The following is a 19,455-nucleotide window of genomic DNA, read 5'->3' on the forward strand; positions in this document are numbered from 1 at the left end:
GAAGGACATGGCTTAGCCTTAGAGCCCTTCAATATGTTGAAAATAAACATTCTGCAAATGAAAGCTGCTGAAAAGACAAGATGAGAAACCTATGCAAGTTTCATATTTATGCAAGTTAGTGCCAGAATTTGGATTTGACAGTACCAAGTCAGGAGCGTCTGGTAAGACAGCCCTCCGGTTTAGAAGCTTTGTCCACCCCACCCCTGAGCCTTTCAAATTAGAGAAAAGCCTATCAGATGATCTGCAGACTAATGCAACCAGAAGCCATTTTATGCCAATTAAGCCAGATTTGCTCCGAGGAAAATCTGCCTATTTAGGATACTGAAGGCAGAAACGAACTTTTTCAGCAGCCTTGCTGCAGAATTACAGATTGAAAATAAATCCATTGTAGCAACTGGAGAATCTAGCATCAGCTGCAAATATAAGGGGCCCGACGTTCCAAGAGGGCTACACAAATCCTGTGTGTAAGCTAACTAAGTAATCAAGCTACCTACTACTTTGTGGTTCCGGAACACCTACTCAAATCCTGCCCCAGAGTGGTAGATGCAAAAGCCAGACTGTTACTGAGTGAGCGGGTCAGGGCTTGCAAAGTGCCGTGCACAGAGCACCACGAGGGCCCACCAATTAGTTGATTGTTGCCGTTTCCAAAGCACTGTGAGTCTAGGGCTTTGCAGGTGCTGCCAATCAACTGATCAGTGGTGCCTGCAAACTCATTGGTCCCCCAGCTGTACCATTACCTGCCCTGCCCCTGATGTCATCAGATGTAGAGCAGGTGGGCGTGGCCTGACCAGAACAGCCTCTCAGGGGAAGTGTGTTAAGTTCTGGTGGGCCCAATTAGTTCTGCAGGCTGCAGAACTGCCCAGTTCTAGGACACATTCCACACCGCCACCCCCCCTTCAATTCCCTCCTCAAGAACCTACCTTCTTCCATGAAGCCTCTGGAATCACCCCTTAGGCTTCATGTTCAAGCATGACAAGGTTCGATACATGAAGCTGAAATAACACATGCCTTTCTAATTTACGCCATCTCTCCCCCACAACTTCCTGTTGCCTCCTGCACTGATTTATAGCCTGCCAGCCCCCTAGGTCCTCTTGAACTCTGCAGAGCCCTGCGCAATGATGGAGGTCTATTACTTGTGAAGGATGCTCTCTCTTCACAAGGATGAAGCACCAGGCAAAAAGGTCTGCAAGTGGACCAAATTTATATGAATCCCCCCGACTCCCTAGCCATGCCTCAGTTGCATCCTGTGTTTTAAATCGGGGTGGATAGCCTGTTTCTCCTGACTCCCGCTTGCCTCAGCTTGCAGGGTCTGGGATGAAGAACTGTAGTCCCAACAATGTCTGGAGGAATCCAGGCTCCCTACCCGTTTTAACTGGTAAGCTTGGTGGGGCAGGGACAGAGTAAAGCTGCACCATGCACATGAATGCTGCTTTAGTTTTGTCTAATTTCGACAGAGAAATTAAGCAGAATCTGCGTATTCACAACATAAAGCTGTCTGGGGATACTCACATCTTCCAGGGGTGTAATAGATGCACTTTCACCTCCATAGTAAGCATTGCGATCCATGTGAAGAACCTTCTTCCCATTCACCGACATTATGCCAGACAGAATGCATTCCTGTGTAAGAGAGAAACAAGCGGCAACATTAAACCAAGGAAGCCCTCAGGTTTTGCTCTTTCATTCATGATCTACCAGAGCTTCCAATGGAGGTGGCGGCGATGGGAGAACCGCTATCCTGTGCTAAGTGAATCTAAGCAGGTGGCCGTTGGAAGAGGCAACTTGTCCAATTACTGCAAGAGAAAATGTGGACGTAGGAACAGAAGTCTAGCACTGGAAGCAACTGGGGAAAATTGCCAGCTGTTATTTATTAACTAATGTCTTGAAGCAAACCTGTATCAAGGTGGTATCCTGTCAGCAGGTACTCCTCTATAAACTGGCACACAAAGCCTGAAAGCTCTGCGCTCCCGGATATGCAAACAAAAAAACGACCGGTGCATTAAAGCCACAATGCTGGGGAAATTTGCAGAAGAGTGCAGAATATGTTTACTTGGGCAGGTTCTTTTCAAAGCTGACTTCCGTGCTGCAAGTGAAAGCTACTGCCAACCGGTTAAGGCGTGACAAGTATGCCACCCGTCTGCTAAGCTGGGAGGACAGCTTTTGCTTTACAATTGACACCCGAGTGGTAGACTGCACTGTTTTGGAGGAACATTTCCACCAAGTAAAGCACAGCCAAGCCAGACCTGCTCAAATATTCCAAAACATATTCCAATAGCTTGACAAATCAGCCTGCCAACGCTGCACAGCTACCCAGCCCAAAGCAAGGGAGGATTCCAGAGGCGTGGCTCTGTGGGCAGGCGAGGAGAAGTCGGCCACATGCCCAGTCACTTCCACTTCCTTTAGCAACCGACATCTTCAAGTTTAGCTTGTGCTTTTCCCTGCCTCCACACGGAACCTAAAGCAGGAAGCCTGGTGGTCATGCTTGGGGAGAAAAGCAGAGAAAGCGCAACGCCAGATTTGCATGTGCTGGTGCAAGGCAGTCCCCACATGACTTCTCTGCCTTAGAATACTCCAACAGCACCCAGATAATGAGTAAGAATGTGCTGCCAGGAGCCAAAAGAGAATGCAGAGAAATGGGAGGGCTATACGTCTCTATTGCCAGCCAAGTCTGCCTGGAACCACTCTTCCCTTTCTCTGGAGAAGGGACAGCCCCCCCATCTGAATTTACACCCTTAATTATAGTGTATGTTCTGGGTGTTCAATGTAAGCTGCTTTGGGAGGCAACTTGACTGAAAAGCTGTGTACCTGAAGCCCAGTGTCTTCTAGTTTCTTTGAAAGTATCTGCAACACGAGTAGGACAGGTCATCTCAATTAATTCTAAGCCTCTGCACAGAGTCCTGCCCTGAAGCTACTGCTTTTATTGCCACCCAAAGAATTTTAAGCCTTTGAGAAATTTGGATCCATTATCCCCACTTCACCACCAACAGATTTTCTAGAGGGCACAGCAAGGGTTAAACATGGCAGAGTGAGTCAGTCAGTGCTGTTAGTTAGCATTAGGCAAGCAAGATCCTGCCTACACGTTCTTGGTTGGTTCAGTGCCCAGTCTCAAACTTGAAAATCTAGATTTACTCCAGGATAATATGCCCCAAACGTAACTGCTGCCGTTTAACCTATTGCAGTGCCTCGATTTTTTCCACAAGAGTCCATTTCTCCTACTTGGTTAAGGGCAGCTATAATATGTAGAGATACTATTCCTGGTGGTACTAAAACAGGCATCCCCAACCTGCAACTCTCCAGATGTTTTGGCCTACAACTCCCATGATCCCTAGCTAACAGGACCAGTGGTCAGGGATGATGGGAATTGTAGTCCAAAACATCTGGAGGGCCGAAGGTTGAGGATGCCAGGAAGCAAAATGGCTTCAACAGCTCCATTGCTAGACTAAGTACTTTGAAGTAGCTTTTGCTGAGAGCCAAAAGCAACTTGCAAACAGGCTAACATGTTTTCAGTTAAAAAGTGGAGCTAGGCTTGTAATTAGGACTTATCCTAGTACAGTCTACATTCTAACTTTACAGCACATGCTACAGGTTAGATATTTTAATGGTTGCTTATATTCGTGAAGGTGTAAAGATATTCCAATGCCTTCCACAATTACAAGCAAACACCCACAGAGCTTCGTCCTAAGAACAGAGTAATATTCGAATAGCAACAAAATTCACAGGAAGAAGCTGCTGGAGGAAAATTCAACAAACAAACAAAATCACTGAGCAAGACATGATAGCAGCTCTCAGGCGGCTCTCTCTTGTGAAAGAAGTCATAGTTCCTGTTCTATTGTTTGCCAACAGAATCGTGGCTAGTGAGTTTTACAGGTAAAGATGGATGGATACACCAGTTTTAGATAGAGCTTCCTTTACATCAAGGACATGAGATAAAACGGTTGTTGAGGTTAGCCGCACAAGCAGGAAGTTTCCAGGCAAGTGGGCTGCTTGTATGACAAAGGTCTGCAGAAGAAACAATGGGACTGGTACATTCCTCAACCCAAAGCCACAGCACTGGATTAATGTTACTACTGTGAGAGGGATTAAGGCTGCAATCCTAATCCTATTTCCCTAGATGTAAACCCCACTGAGTTCAACAACACTTGCCTCCCACTAGACGTTGTTAGGATTGCACTATAGATCAGTTGACTTCCAACTGGTGGTCCACAGACCCCATCCAGGGGTCTGTGGCACCATTCACATAACAAAAACTACATAGAGGTATCAACATTTTCAATGTTGGATACATTGGAGCCAAGGAGTCCATGGCTTGGCTTTTGAAAAGGAGGGGGTTCACAATACTTAGCTACTTGGGATCCGCTGCTGTAGATTATAGCTAACCTAAGGGCCTCCTGGTATTGTTGAACTACAACTCCCATCAGCCATGCTGATAGAAGTTAGCCCCCCACCCCATTATATACAGTTGCATTGGGATCCCTTCCCACAAACAAGGAAAAGTAGTTGGTTTTCTGCGAATTCAGCTAAGGAGCAACAGTCAGGACAGGATCCTGCCATATGCTTCTATTCACTTATCTATAAGTACTAGCAAAATAGGAAATCACTTCAACAACCTACTATACAACCAAGTGCAGCGGAGGAGAACACATCTTGTATCTGACAAGCTATGGGATCGACAGCACGTACACTTCTAATCCCATTTTAAAATTATCTGCAAGTCCACATCACAGTTTAAGTTCCGACCGGATTTCTTCCTTTGTAGCCAACAGAGCCAGTTATATGAGGTTCTCAGATCTTTAGCAAATATTCCAAATGCTACAAGTTCCCCATAAAGGAGAAGCACAACATAGTTGGGAAGGGAAAAACATATAGATAATCCAGTGAACACTACACGCACGGTTGCATCATGTTGTAGCTACAATTACACTGTGCAATCTTTGACATATGCCAACGTCACAGGTAGGACTTTAGTGGAAATGTGGGCACCACAATACCAGCCATCATGGAGCTGCTGGCATTCAACAACAGCAACAAAAACTCCAAGACCATCTGCATGACATGGTCACATGATACTATACTGCCAGGTGAAATAATGGCCGCTTTTGGTGCAAAACTGTTGCAGCAGCAGTTGCAGTTTTTACTAGGAGGCCCCTCTCTACAACTCAGAAGGGTTCTATTTGGTCTACTGCTGAGTTGGAACCAGATACTCAGAATGCATTTACAATGTGCACGTACAACTTGGGTAGGTGTGCATAAGCACAGGGTTCCCCCACAGACCAGCCAGAATGGGAGCTTGAAAGGCAGGCATGTGGCTATATAGACATTTTGCCCAGAATGAAGATAAGCACTGTAGCTATTTGTTGTAGCTCTGTATTTTGTAGAGTGATTTCCAAGTTTGCATCAGGGACTTCTAGTCCAGAGTTTATATGCTTACATGGGCTTTCAGCTTTTTGATCGCCACAGTGTGTGTGACAATGCTGAGATCTCCAAAGTTGAGAAGAAGGCTGGGGGACTGTTTGACTGTTGTGGACCTGGGGTACCCCAGTCATGCAGGGCCAAAACCGCAACCTCACCAGGAACAGCGAGTAGAAAGGGAGGCACACATGGTCAAGCTAGAATGTTCTGCCTCCTTTGGCTACACAGTGGCCCATGCCTGCGGCAAAGAGACAGGAACCTGGCAAGCACAAATCGTGTGGATCTCTGTACTTCACACACAACTATTTATGTAAGCTGGCTATCTTCTTCCTGTTGGAGACAGATGTGCTGGCTACAAAACTCATTCCCTGGCCAACAATGTGTTTATAACGTTTATTATGTTTCACTGGGCTGCTGGTCTAGCTGCAGTGACGTCCTCCACCAAACCAATGAACCTGCCAGTCAGTAATCTGTACTACTGCATATCTTTTATGCAAGAATGCTACTGCTACCCATCAAATGTAGCAAGTGTTGTTTGAAGGACACTGTGGTCAGATTCTTGCTACGGAAGTGGCAATAAGCTTCCTGAGGCACACAAGCATTCCAGCCTAGATCTGCAGTCCATGATCAAACATCATGATTTCAGTCCTGAAGACCACAACAAAGCATGATGCCTACAGATGTAGCACTTAAGTAACCTTTGTCAAGAGTTGCCTTAGGGAGGTTTGAATACTCACGATGGCCTCCCTTGCCAGTGTGGCTGAAATCCCACTCTTATTTTCTTCAGTTGTTTTCAAGGTAAGCATCTACAAAAACTAGTGAGAACTCTGAGCAGCACTGTGAACGAGTAACACTACATAGAGACGTGCAGTTTTTAAAACTGGTAATCGTCACCCTAAGCAGCAGCACTACTCCTGGGGTGTAGCAAGAACATGAAGACACATCAAAAGTTTGAGGTTCAAATCAAATACAGAACTGGTGAGCGAATGAAGGTCAAATTGCCAAGGAGGAACTATGCACAGATTGCAGAACAGTATTGCACCATTCCCAAGGTTTGCAGTTGAGGCTTACAGCCCAGTTACACCCCCCATTTCCTCTTAAGGAAGCTGCACAGAGTTCAGGCTTGCTCCCAATTGTGGTGACAGTTTCACCCCTTTGAAATATTTCCTACTTCAGATATCTGAAATTTGACTGCTGCTGGACTTTAATCTAGAGTCAAGTTTCAGATCTGCAAGGAACTAACTGGGTAGGCCTGGCAAATTATCTACCCCCTCCCTCTCCATCCTGTTCAACCACTCTTAAGAACTAAAAGTCATATATAAATGTTTTAAACGCAATAAAGAACAGGCTCGGGGCAAGAAAGATTTAAGAGCTTTTTGCACTTTCATAAAAGGCTTTATAAAAGAAGTGCAAGGAATAGGGTTGTGTTACTGCACAATCTGGTTCCTTGGCCCATTTGAAATACTGTATGCTGTAGCAGAACTAAGCTTTGATAATGCAAAAACTTCTTAGTTAAGATTGACTGGTTCAGTTCTTTATAAAGATGCCCAATTTACAAACAAAGCCAACAAATATTTCAAAGCTTGAAGAGTGTTGGCTGAAAGCTCCAATGTGTACCTGTTTTCAGTTCCAAGATAAGGAGTTTCAGAGTTGATTGACAGCCCAGATTTAAGAAACGCAAGCTTAATTATGCAGAACAACTAATTATTTAAAGTGTATATATTCTGTTTAAACACAAGGCCTTTTTAATTATAATAACTGAAGTAAAGGGTCAGATACTTTACTTAGCTGCAATTTTTGGTCAAGGAAAGCTGTTTTGTCTAAAGTGTTCATACCCAGCAAAACCCTCAAGTCTTTCAAAGTCAAGCTCTGCTAGATAAGGGACAATGAGGTTACAGCAATTAAATCTTGTAAATAGATAAGTGAATGCAATGTTAGAATTATACTGAAACATTTTCGTTTGTCTCATTCAGCATTTCCTTAGAAAACAGAGGAAACCACAAGCGAGCTATGTCCCAAGAGGTCAAAATTCAGTCCAACATGCACCCAAGCATGAGAAAGGGCTTTCCTGCCACATATATAGTAGACAGAAGCTCATAGTGCAGCTTGAATAGCAGCCTCTGAGCTTTCTCCATGTGTTGTTCACTTGTTTCTGGACGGCAGGCCTGTACTAATGCACATGGCAAAACGAATGCCGCTGGGTAACTAACCTGAGCCCAAGCAGACTCCATTTATTACCCCCGCCCTTCTTTCGGCAGTCTGCAATCATGACACACAGCTGGTAACCACAGAGGCACTAAAACACTGGAAACACACACAGCTCTTAGCAGAATTACACCCAGGGGCCTTCAAAGTCAGGGAGGAATGCAAAGCATGTTTCACAGCCAAAACGCAAAAATCTCTTGTTCTATCCCTCCAAACGAGCAAAGCTTTGGAAAACAAAAGCAGGAAAAAGCTGGCTTCAACAATCACAGGAAGCAGGCGTTCATTCAGAGCCATATTTATTTCTCCCCTGAACAGAACAATGCCTTCTCTCATCTTATGTCTTGCCATCCATCATTTGTTCAGAACTGATATCTACTACAAGAGCTGAAATTGGTAAGCCATCAGTGGAAGAGGGCGAGAAAAGCCATTTTATTAGAAGAACACACACAGGGTTGTTGAAAGATCAGGTGACTGGTCTACACTGTGACTGCCACCATTTAGATACGAGGCTGCCACCATTTAGATACGATGCCCTATACAGCAACTTTCAGGCAGATCTCCTTGCAGGCAGCTCCCCATTTCAGATCATAAAAGGCTACAAAAAGTCATCTTCTCAAAACTCACCCACCTGCAAATTATGGTGAACAGTAGCAGGGTTGTTTTAAATGCCAGCTAAAACCCAGCTTCCCAGAACCCACGTTAACCCACCAGTGACAATTAGAAAATTGGTTTGCTACAAAACAATACGAGGCTAAGGCCTCCTATACCACGTCAAATTCATACTCCTGCTTCAAGCCACCTCATAAATGGAAGACATCATTATTGCGAAATTAAGGCAAACATGCTTTTTTGGGGAGGTGCTGACCATCAATTCCCTTTCACAGAAAGGGTGTCCAAGCGAGATGGTGTCAATTTGAGATTGTAATCCCCAAAGGCAATGACAATTTAAAAGGGTAGCAGTAATCAGCAAGGCAAGAATCAATATTTGAGAAGCAGGATTTATTCCTCCCTCAAATTTAAACAAGCTCCTCCTCTTGTCATATTAGCTGATGTAAATAGTTCAGTTTGCAGCAAGAGCTCAGTTTATGACAAGCACCAAGTGAATAAGGATTAAGATGTTACCTGGCTATTTGGAAGAAAGGCCCTTCTTTCAAAGAGACTAGCCACAGGAAAGAGTGAAGCCAAGGTGCTGGGCTGGGGAGATCAAGGACACCACTGACAGTGAAGTTTCAGGGGGATACTAGACAGCAGGAAAGGAGGACAGGGCTATAGCTCAATGGCAGAACCTCTGCTTTGAATGCAGAAGGTCCCAGATTCAATCCCAGGTATCCCCAGGTAGAGCTGTGAGAGACCTCTGCCTCAAACCCTGGAGAGCCATTGACAATATTATGCTAGATGAACCTGACAGGGCAAAGAGGAAAGCACCATAAAAGCAAACCAAAGAAGTAAGAGGATGAAGGAGCTAACAATCAGGTAAGGGTCAGGAGACAGATGTGATCTGGGAAGAAGAGAGAAGCTACAAACATTCCGAATGGGAAAAGGAATCAAGGCATGTAAGAAAGGCTAGGCTGAGGGAAACATAACAGAGCCAGGCCTAAAGGAAAAAGTCAAACAAAAACTAGAGGAGATGACATATGACTCAGGCAGGAAGGTAGGGCTGTAAAGCAAGAGCCAATGGCTAAATTCTTGAACATGTGAGATCAGGGCTTGAAATACATGTTCAAATCTCTACATAGTCATGAATCAAACCAGGTAGTCTTGGGTCATTCAAAAAAATATGTAACCCCCTTTTATCCTACATAAGTAGCGCAAAGTGGCCTATCAGTTCCTCTCAGGGTGGCTGAGTAGGCCCTCCAGATGTTTTTGGCCTACAACTCCCATGATCCCTAGCTAGCAGGACCAGTGGTCAGGGATGCAGGGAATTGTAGTCTCAAAACATCTGGAGGGCCGAGGTTGAGGAAGCCTGATTTAAGGTCACGTATGCTGCCCTGAAGGAAAAGCAGATGCCTATTATGAAAATGGAACAGAGATGTAAAGAAATGTTAAAAGAAAAGGACAAATCAACATGGTTAGAAGACGTGGTGAGTACTGTGAAACCACAGAGATGTGCGTCAAGTATGGAATTAAAACAGTGGTATCCAAGGGGATGACCTTGATCTTTCTGGAGCAGTAACAAAGAGGATTTGGTATGAAGAGAACAGAGGATGAGAACAGAGGCAAAGAGGGGGCCATGAGAGAGAAGGAGTAAAAAGGAGGATGAAAAGAGAATAGCAGTGCCATGACTGAGAGAATTAAGTAGTAAGACAGGGGTAAGAAAGAAAAGCATTTGTAATAAAGGGAAATAATTAACATGACACTTAGAGGCAGTCAATAATAATAATAAAACAAAGCCCAAAGGCTAAAAGAAAATGGTGGGGGGATGAAACAAAGGAAAGGAAAGGACATAAGGGAAGAGACAAGGGCAAGAAATTAAAAATGCCACTTGGAGGGCAAGAGGGCGCCAAGTAAGAATGTGACAAAATATAATCAGTGCCCTGAAGAAAGGGTCATGGGATAGGTGAGTGGGAAGGGAGACATGTGCAAGGCAAGTGGGAGGTGACAGGGGGCTGAAATGAGAGATTTCATTTCAGGGAAGCACTGCTAGCAAAAGAACTGGCAAGAGCAATACGGGGTGGCGAATCAGAGGAGTAGTGGAGTGATACTTGCAGAACATGGCGCTGCTGACAAATAAAGGGGATGTCACTACTACTAAGACTGATAGGGGAAGAATGCCAGGTACAATGGCTAGGCGCTCTTCGCTGAATAAAGATGCACGGCAGGTGTGCTCACATAGCGCATGGTTGACTTACGGTATTCACTGCCACAAAATGGGATAGTTTTTGAATGTCTGGTGTAGATTTATTTCAATTTCGTTGTTCAGTATGGGACAATGACAAAAAAAGATTATCGTATCGTATGTGGTTAATAGTCATCACCTTAAATGGCATTAGGCATTAAGGCCTATCAACAGCTACAGATCATGAAGACTATGTGGAGCTTCCGTGCTCAGAGGCAGTAGGTTTCTGCTATGGCAAAAACCCAGGGTGCCTGGTGCCCATGGGGGACTGGCAGAGCGAAAGGGAGGGAGGCCAACAGTAGGTGGAGCCAGAGATAATGAAGAGGCGGAGCCTAGTGATTCTGGTTTGGTCCCTTCTGTTCCCTGTTGAGTTCTACAAAGGCAACACTGAGACTAAAGAGGAGGAAGCTAACAGTCAGTGAGTGGGCTGGATGCCAGTAAGACAACGAGCAGGAAGGGGCTCGCTGTGGGCAGACTGAGGTCTGTGGGGCAGGCAGTGTCCCATTCATGCTAATGGGCCAGCCCTCAGGGGGCCAGAGCAAAGGTAAGTGCCCCCAGAAGGGGAGAAGAGGGACATGCGTGCAAAAATGGGCAATGGGAGGATGGAAGCAGCACTGAGACGTGTGAGCTGAGTTATGATAGGGCAAAAAAAAATCAATACACCCAGAGAAAAGGAGGCCAGTGTGGAATTGTCAGGAGAGGAAAAAACGCATTAGGTTAAGGCAAAGGCAGCAGCGACCCCTAAGGAGAAACACGGGGAGGGGGGGAAGAAGAAAAAGGAAGAAGGGCACAACAGTTAAGGTGGGGAGATTGAAGCTCTGAACAAAGATGGCACAGATTCAGCGAGAGGAGCAAATTAAGGCTTGTGGTTTTGCTTTTATAAAAAGAAAAATAAGGAGCAAAGCCTGAAATGGAGGGAGATGAACTGAGACGGGGCAACCGCTGGAGGCGACCCCCACCCCCCAAAAATAAACCGTCCCCAAAGATGGACAAGCGGCTCTTTCTCCCCCCACCGACCCAAAAAATGCAAATACCAAACGACCCAGAGAAGGCAGCCCTGTGCAGGGAAGCTTTTTTAAGTGTAACGTTTTATTCTGGTTTTTTTTTGTACGTGCTGTAAGCCGCCCAGAGTGGCTGGGGCAACCCAGTCGGATGGGTGGGGTAGAAATAATAAAAGTATCGCGAGGAGAAAGTTAAAAGGCGTGGAAGGAAATCGAGGGCGGGGGGGGGGGGACCTTTGGATCCAGTGACATTTGGCGGGCAGTATCAAAAAATAAAAATCCTCAGGCATATTTCGTATGTAAAACCATTACATTATTATTATTATTATTATTATTATGTTTTAGTATATTTTTTTACGTGCTGTAAGCCACCCAGAGCGGCTGGGGGAACCCAGCCAGAAATAATAAAAATTATTACAGTACGATAATCTTTATTGTCATTGTCCCATACAGAACAACGAGATTTTAAAAACCCACATCAGATATTCAAAAACCCTGCTATCCCAGCCTTGGTTAGCCCCCTAAAAACTCATGATACCCCATAACTGAATACAATATACTCCCATAAAGACCTTACACTGCGTTTAAAACCAAAAATCGCATTTGGATAGAAACTGTTTCTCGGGCGGCTGGTCCTATTGTCGTTATATTATTATTATTAATATTATTATTATTATTATTATTATTATTATTATTATTATTATTTTGTTGTTTTTTCCTGCTGGGGGGGGGAGAGAGAAGGAGACACGTCATAGGGCGCCTGTGTGGGGAAAATATAAAATAAAAATGAGGGAGAAACCCGGCGAAAAGCCTGAGGGGAGTAGTCGTGAGGAGGGAGGCGGCGAGGAAGGGCGGAAGGCGGCGGCGGCCTGTGGAGGAGGCCTCTCCCCGGCCCGGCTCACCGTCAGGCCGGTGCCCAGCACGATCACGTCGTACTCCTCGTTCATGGCGGCGGCGAAGAGGAGGAGGCGGCTGCGGCTGGAGGTGCTGAGGAGGCAGAAGGAGGGCGTCGTCGTCGGCGTCGCGCCCGCGGCGGCGGCGGCGGCGGCGGCCTCGGCTCCTCTCTCCCCGCGGCGGCGGCGGTGGCGGCGCTGCTGCAGCGGCTGCGGAGGGGCCTGAGGGCGGCAGCACTTTGCGGACGTCCAGGAGGAGGAGGAGCAGAAAATGGAGGCGCCGCCGCCGCCGCCGCCGGGAAGAGAGCGCGCCAGAGGGGCGGGGCCTGCGTCGTGGCGCGAGCCGGGTTGGCGGCGGCGCCGAGGGGAGGGCGGGGCCGGGGCGGGGCCTCCGCGGCCGCCCGAGGGGGAGGAGCCCCCCGGAGCCCCAATCTCCTCCATCGGAGAGGCGAGGGCGGGAAGGGAGGGGAGGGGGGGGAGCGCTGGCCGGAGAGGAAGCCCGGATTGGTCCGCCGCCGCGAGGGAGGCGTCAGTCATCCGGATAGGCCCGCCCCTCGAGCGTCCTCATTCGCTCTCGGGAGGGGGAAAGGGTGCGCCCCCTGCCGGGGGATCGGTGGTGGTCGCGCAGGCGCAGAGGCGCGGGAGAGGCCGCCTGCCCTTCGCCGGGCTTCCGCAGCAGAAAAGCGTGGCGGTTTTTTTTTTAAAACAAAATAAAAAAAATTCCTTCCAGTAGCACCTTAAAGACCAACTGAGTTAGTTCTAGGTATGAGCTTTCGTGTGCATGCACACTTCTTCAGATACACTGAAACAGAAGTCACCGGACCTTTCTATATAGTGAGAAGGTGGGGAGGGGTATTACTCAGAAGGGGGGTGGGAATGGGTGATTGGCAGATAGCTGCGATGAGCCTGTTGACGACTCTTAACGACTGCAATAGGTCTAACAGGAAAAAGCAAGGGGTGAGAAGGTGAAAAATGGCTTTGTCATGTATAATGAGATAAGAATCCAAGGTCTTTGTTCAGACCAGGTCTCTCCATGGTTTTAAGTTTGGTGATAAGTTGTAATTCAGCAGCTTCTCTTTCCAGTCTATTTCTGAAATTCCTTTGTAGTAAAACAGCTACTTTGAGATCTTGTATAGAATGTCCTGGGAGATTGAAGTGTTCTCCTACTGGTTTTTCTGTCTTGTAGGAGAACACTTCAATCTCCCAGGACATTCTATACAAGATCTCAAAGTAGCTGTTCTATTACAAAGGAATTTCAGAAATAGACTGGAAAGAGAAGCTGCTGAATTGCAACTTATCACCAAACTTAAAACTATGGAGAGACCTGGTTTGAATAAAGACATTGGATTCTTATCTCATTATACATGACAAAGCCATTTTTCACCTTCTCACCCCTTGCTTTTTCCTGTTAGACCTATTGCAGTCGTTAAGAGTCGTCAACAGGCTCATCGCAGCTATCTGCCAATCACCCATTCCCACCACCCTTCTGAGTAATACCCCTCCCCACCTTCTCACTATATAGAAAGGTCCGGTGACTTCTGTTTCAGTGTATCTGAAGAAGTGTGCATGCACACGAAAGCTCATACCTAGAACTAACTCAGTTGGTCTTTAAGGTGCTACTGGAAGGAATTTTTTTTATTTTGTTTTGACCATGGCAGACCAACACGGCTACCTATCTGTAACTGGTTTTTTTTTTGTTTTGCAGTATTATTATTAACATTGTTGTTGTGATCCTTGGGTGAAGGAAGGTTGTGGTTGCTATTATTATTATTATTATTATTATTATTATTATTATTTATTTTATTACATTACATTACATTACATTACATTACATTACATTGTTGTTGTTATTTATTATTATTATTATTATTATTATTATTAATTTTATTACATTACATTACATTACATTGTTGTTGTTATTTATTATTGTTATTGTTGTTGTTGTTATTATTATTATTATTATTATTTATAGTTATTATTTTATTATTAAAACATTAGTGATGTATGGAAGTGAGAGCTGGACCATAAAGAAGGCTGATCGCCGAAGAATTGATGCTTTTGAATTCTGGTGCTGGAGGAGACTCTTGAGAGTCCCATGGACTGCAAGAAGATCCAACCTCTCCATTCGGAAGGAAATCAGCCCTGAGTGCTCCCTGGAAGGACAGATCCTGAAGCTGAGACGCCAATAGTTTGGCACCTCATGAGAAGAGAAGACTCCCTGGAAAAGACCCTGATGTTGGGAAAGATGGAGGGCACAAGGAGAAGGGGACGACAGAGGACGAGATGGTGGGACAGTGTTCTCGTAGCTACAAACATGAGTCTGACCAAACTGCGGGAGGCAGTGGAAGACAGGAGTGCCCGGTGTGCTCTGGTCCAGGGGGTCACAAAGAGTCGGACACGACTAAACGACAACAAATGTGCATAGGATTCTACCCTAAGGCACGCTATGATTTTAACAGTCTTGGGCACATATGCATCTCCACAGGGTCCTGCAATAAAAGCCTTGCTCACAATCTTGACCAGGCTTCCTCAACCTCGGCCCTCCAGATGTTTTTGGCCTGCAACTCCCATGATCCCTAGCTAGCAGGACCAGTGGTCAGGGATGATGGGAATTGCAGTCTCAAAACATCTGGAGGGCCGAGGCTGAGGAAGCCTGACCTTGACTCATCAAAACTATGCATCTTTTTAATTTATATACTGTATTGTATTATTTTTCACTATAATGGTTTCTACTCTGTCCCTCCACGAATAGAGCCGAGATGCGGAAAAGGAAGGCGATAAATTATCATGGCAATCGATGAATGAAGTTTATGAGATACAGAAGTGTCCTTTTCTAAATAACGATGACGATGTTGCTGTGATAGCTAAAAGTGAACTTCCATGCGCAGGAGCAGTCTGTCTTTGAATCAGAGTTCGTGGCGACAAACAAGAGAGGCAGACCTTGCTTGCGGGGTTTGAGGGGGCCTTTCTCGGGGGGGGGGGGTTGTCACTGGAATTTGATGCAGAGCAGCAAACAGTTACCACTCGGGAAAAAGAAATCAAGGAGTGTAATTAATACCCAACATAGTTTTGGTAACTGAGCCAGGCATCTGGTTGGCCACTGCAAGAACAAGATGTTGGTTCAGGCGGGCCCTTGGCCTAATAATAATAATTTATTACTTGTACCCTGCCCATCTAGCTGAGTTCCCCCAGCCACTCTGCGCAGCTCCCAGTCGAGTGTTAAAAACAATACAGCATTAAATATTAAAAACGTCCCTAAACAGGGCTGCCTTCAGATGTCTTTTAAAGATAAGATAGCTGCTTATTTCCTTCACATCTGAAGGGAGGATGTTCCACAGGGCGGATGCCACCACCGAGAAGGCCCTCTTTCTGGTTCCCTGTAACCTCACTTTGTGCAATGAGGGAACTGCCAGAAGGCCCTCGGCGCTGGACCTCAGTGTCCTGGCTGAATAATGGGGGTGGAGACGCTCCTTCAGGTATACTGGACCGAGGCCGTTTAGGGCTTTAAAGGTCAGCAACAACACTTTGAATTGTGCTCAGAAACGTACTGGGAGCCGATGCAGATCTCTCAGGACCAGTGTTATGTGGTCCCGGCGGCCGCTCCCAGTCACCAGTCTAGCTGCCGCATTCTGGATAATTGCAGTTTCCGAGTCACCTTCAAAGGTAGCCCCACGTAGAGCGCATTGCAGTAGTCCAAGCGGGAGATAACTAAAGCATGCACCACTCTAGCCAGACAGTCTGCTTGATCCAGCAAGTGCAATGTTAACTGCCACCTCCCTGGCAGTAAAAACCTTAGTAATAATAATAATAATAAATAATGAAATAACTGAAAAGCTTGGTGCCTTTTCACGACGACGCCTCTAACCAGCTGCCGGCGGGTGGAGCTCCCCTGCCCCCTTTCTACAAGTGCCCCATGCTTTGGGGCCTCCTGCAAAACCGATCACTTCAGACTTCTTGCACAGAAACTAAGCAGCGGAAAAATATGAATAGCCAATTGAGGGATGAAACACACCAGCTGGCCTCAATGCAAAAAAAAAAAAGAGAGAGAGAGAAAAGAGAGGGGGAAAGAGGTTTGGGTGGAGCTCTCAAGGGAACTTTGCTGATTGATGCAAGATTCTCACCCAGAGCAACTCTTTCTTCCTTCTCAAGCTCCCCTCCTCCCCGCCCCATTCAGATTTCCTGTGTGCAGCTGGAAAGAAAAGAAAAAACACTTGAGCACTGCTAACCTAACTGCCAAACATTTCTGAGCATTGCCAGCAGGGAGTCTGGTTGTAATGCAGTTTGCAAAGACCCAGGCAAAGGGGCAATTTTTGGGTGGCTTTTTGCTCTTTTGCTGGGGCTGTGTGATTAAAAACCAAAAAGCTGTTGGGTTGTAAAAGCAGATCACTAAGGCCCCACCTGCAGTATACAGTGGTACCTCAGGTTGCATACGCTTCAGGTTACAGACTCCACTAACCCAGAAATAGTACCTCGGGTTAAGAACTTTGCTTCAGGATGAGAACAGAAATCGTGCTCCGGCGGCATGGCGGCAGCAGGAGGCCCCATTAGCTAAAGTGGTGCTTCAGGCTAAGAACAGTTTCAGGTTAAGAACGGACCTCCGGAACAAATTAAGTACTTAACCTGTGCCACTGTACACAAATATGATTATGCCATAGTTACGGCTTTCCCCAAAGAATCCTGGGGGTTGTAGTTTGTTCAGGGTTCTGGGAGTTATTAAAGAGATTCTCTATTCCAGGGGTCAGCAAACTTTTTCAGCAGGGGGCTGGACTATATATATATATATATTTAGGACGAATTCCTATGCCCCACAAATAACCATAGCTGTCAACTTTTCCCTTTTCTTGCGAGGAATCCTATTCGGAATAAGGGACTTTCCCTTAAAAAAAGGGAAACGTTGACATCTATGCAAATAACCCAAGAGATGCATTTTAAATAAAAACACAAATTCTACTCATGTAAAGACACGCTGATTCCCGGACCGTCCGCGGACTGGATTTAGAAGGCGATTGGGCAGGATACGGCCCCTGGGCCTTAGTCTGCCTACCCATGCTCTATTCCCTTCACAGAGCCTCTATTGCCAGAGCTTCCCAAGAAAAGGAATTGAGTTTTAAGCCACTCTGGCAGGGAGGAAAGCTAGCAGCTATTAAAAAATAAAATAAAATAAGAGAATGACAGTGAACTTTCTAGCAGCTTGTCGGTGGACTGACACCGAGCTACAGAGACCTGTGGTCTGACTCGGTGATTAAAGTAAAGGTAAAGGGACCCCTGACCATTAGGTCCAGTCGTGGCCAACTCTGGGGTTGCGGTGCTCATCTCGCTTTATTGGCCGAGGGAGCCGGCGTACAGCTTCCGGGTCATGTGGCCAGCAGGACTAGGCCGCTTCTGGCGAACCAGAGCAGCGCACGGAAACGCCGTTTATCTTCCCGCCAGAGTGGTACCTATTTATCTACTTGCACTTTGACGTGCTTTCGAACTGCTAGGTTGGCAGGAGCAGGGACCGAGCAACAGGAGCTCACCCCGTCGCGGGGATTCGAACTGCCAACCTTCTGATCAGCAAGTCCTAGGCTCTGTGGTTTAACCCGCAGCGCCATCCGCGTCCCAGCTTGGTGATTACAACGATGCTTATAATACAGCGGTACCTTGGTTCTCGAACTTAATCCGCTCTGGTAGCCCGTTCGATTCCCGCAACCGTTCGAAAAGCAAGGCGCGGCTTCCGATTGGCTGCAGAAACTTCCTGCACTCAATCAGAAGCAGCGTCAGGTTTTTCGGCTTCCGGAGAACGTTCGCAAACCGGAACACTTATTTCCGGGTTTGCGGCATTCGGTATCCGAAACGTACGAGTACCAAGGCGTTCGGGAACCGAAGTACGACTGTAATAATATTAAAATTCATACGCTGCCTTTCATCTAGGGATCTCAAGGTGGTTCACGATGTAAAAATGCAATCTATAGAACACAAAATACATACTAAAATAAGAACAAAAAGAAACCAGTAATTCCCCCCTCCCACAACACATTTAAAAGGGTATCGGATGTTGGAAGTTACAGGAATTACCAGTAATCGAGGATGGTAGATGAAGATGATGGACTATGCGGAGATGGCCAAGCTGACCAGTAGAATCCTGAACCGAAGCGACCAAAAATTTCAAAGAGACTGGAGTACCGTATTTTTCGCTCCATAAGACGCACTTTTCCCTCCTAAAAAGTAAGGGGAAATGTGTGTGCGTCTTATGGAGCAAATGCAGGGGGAGGCAGGCAGGAAAAGCCCCCAAAAGCCGCACACAGGCTCCGTGCGGCACTTGTGGGCTTTTCCTCAGGAGGGAGAAGGGACTGACGCGGCCAGTCAGTCCCTTCTCCCTCCTCGTAGAAAAGCCTGCAGGAGCCGTGCACTCCTTAAACGGTGCGCGGCTCCTGTGGGCTTTTGTGGGAGTATTGCCATAGCCGCGCGCAGCCTCTCCCTGCCGAAGAGGTTGCGCAGGGCTAAAGAAGCCATAGCTGCGCGCAGCCTCTCCCGGCTGGAAGCCAAGACAGCGAGCGGGAGGCATCCTGCTCGCTGTCTTGGCTTCTTTGCTCTATGGGGCTGGGGGGGGGCGAACCTGGGCTTCCCCGGCAGCCCCAAGAAGCTCGCAGAGCAGCGGGAAGGCTGCACGCCTTTCCGCTGCTCCCCGACCTGCTCTTTGGGGCTGGAGGTGGGCTTCCCCACGCCAGCCCCAAAGAGCAGGTTGAAAGGAACCTGAAGCCTCCGGAGCGCAGCGGAAACTCCCGCCGCACTCTTGAGGCTTCGGGTTGCCTTCACTGAAGCCTGGAGAGTGAGAGGGGCCGTGCACACCGACCCCTCTCGCTCTCCTACAGGCTTCCAAGGTAGCCGCCTGAAGGCGACTGAACGCACCTTGAACGGCACCTTGTTTTAGAGGGGGAGAACAAGAAAAATATATTCTCCCCCTCTCTGTGCAGCACCTCCTGCCACTTCGCTGAAGGGGCGCTGGGCAGAGAGGGGGATATTTTTTTTTTCTTGTTCTCCCCCTCTAAAACAAGGTGCGTCCTATGGTCGGGTGCGTCCTAAAGAGCGAAAAATACGGTAAATGCATTTGTTATATGAATAATTATTGCAAAAA

General features: G+C 46.7%; 1 protein-coding gene across 1 annotated transcript in view; it reads right to left on the reverse strand.

Moving 5' to 3' along the window:
• GDI2 (GDP dissociation inhibitor 2) overlaps positions 1–12,509 on the reverse strand; it is a 29,385-nt gene extending 16,876 nt beyond the window's left edge. The window contains exons 1-2 of the mRNA XM_081880072.1: positions 12,351–12,509; positions 1,510–1,617 (exon numbers count right to left, since the gene is read on the reverse strand). Coding sequence (XP_081736198.1) covers positions 1,510–1,617; positions 12,351–12,395 — 153 coding nt within the window. The 5' untranslated portion in view covers positions 12,396–12,509. The remainder of the gene's footprint in view (positions 1–1,509; positions 1,618–12,350) is intronic.
• Between the last annotated feature and the right edge of the window lie 6,946 nt (positions 12,510–19,455).

This window comes from Podarcis erhardii (genome assembly GCF_964252035.2).
Source record: "Podarcis erhardii genome assembly, chromosome: 10".
In the NCBI taxonomy this organism is placed as follows: domain Eukaryota; kingdom Metazoa; phylum Chordata; class Lepidosauria; order Squamata; family Lacertidae; genus Podarcis; species Podarcis erhardii.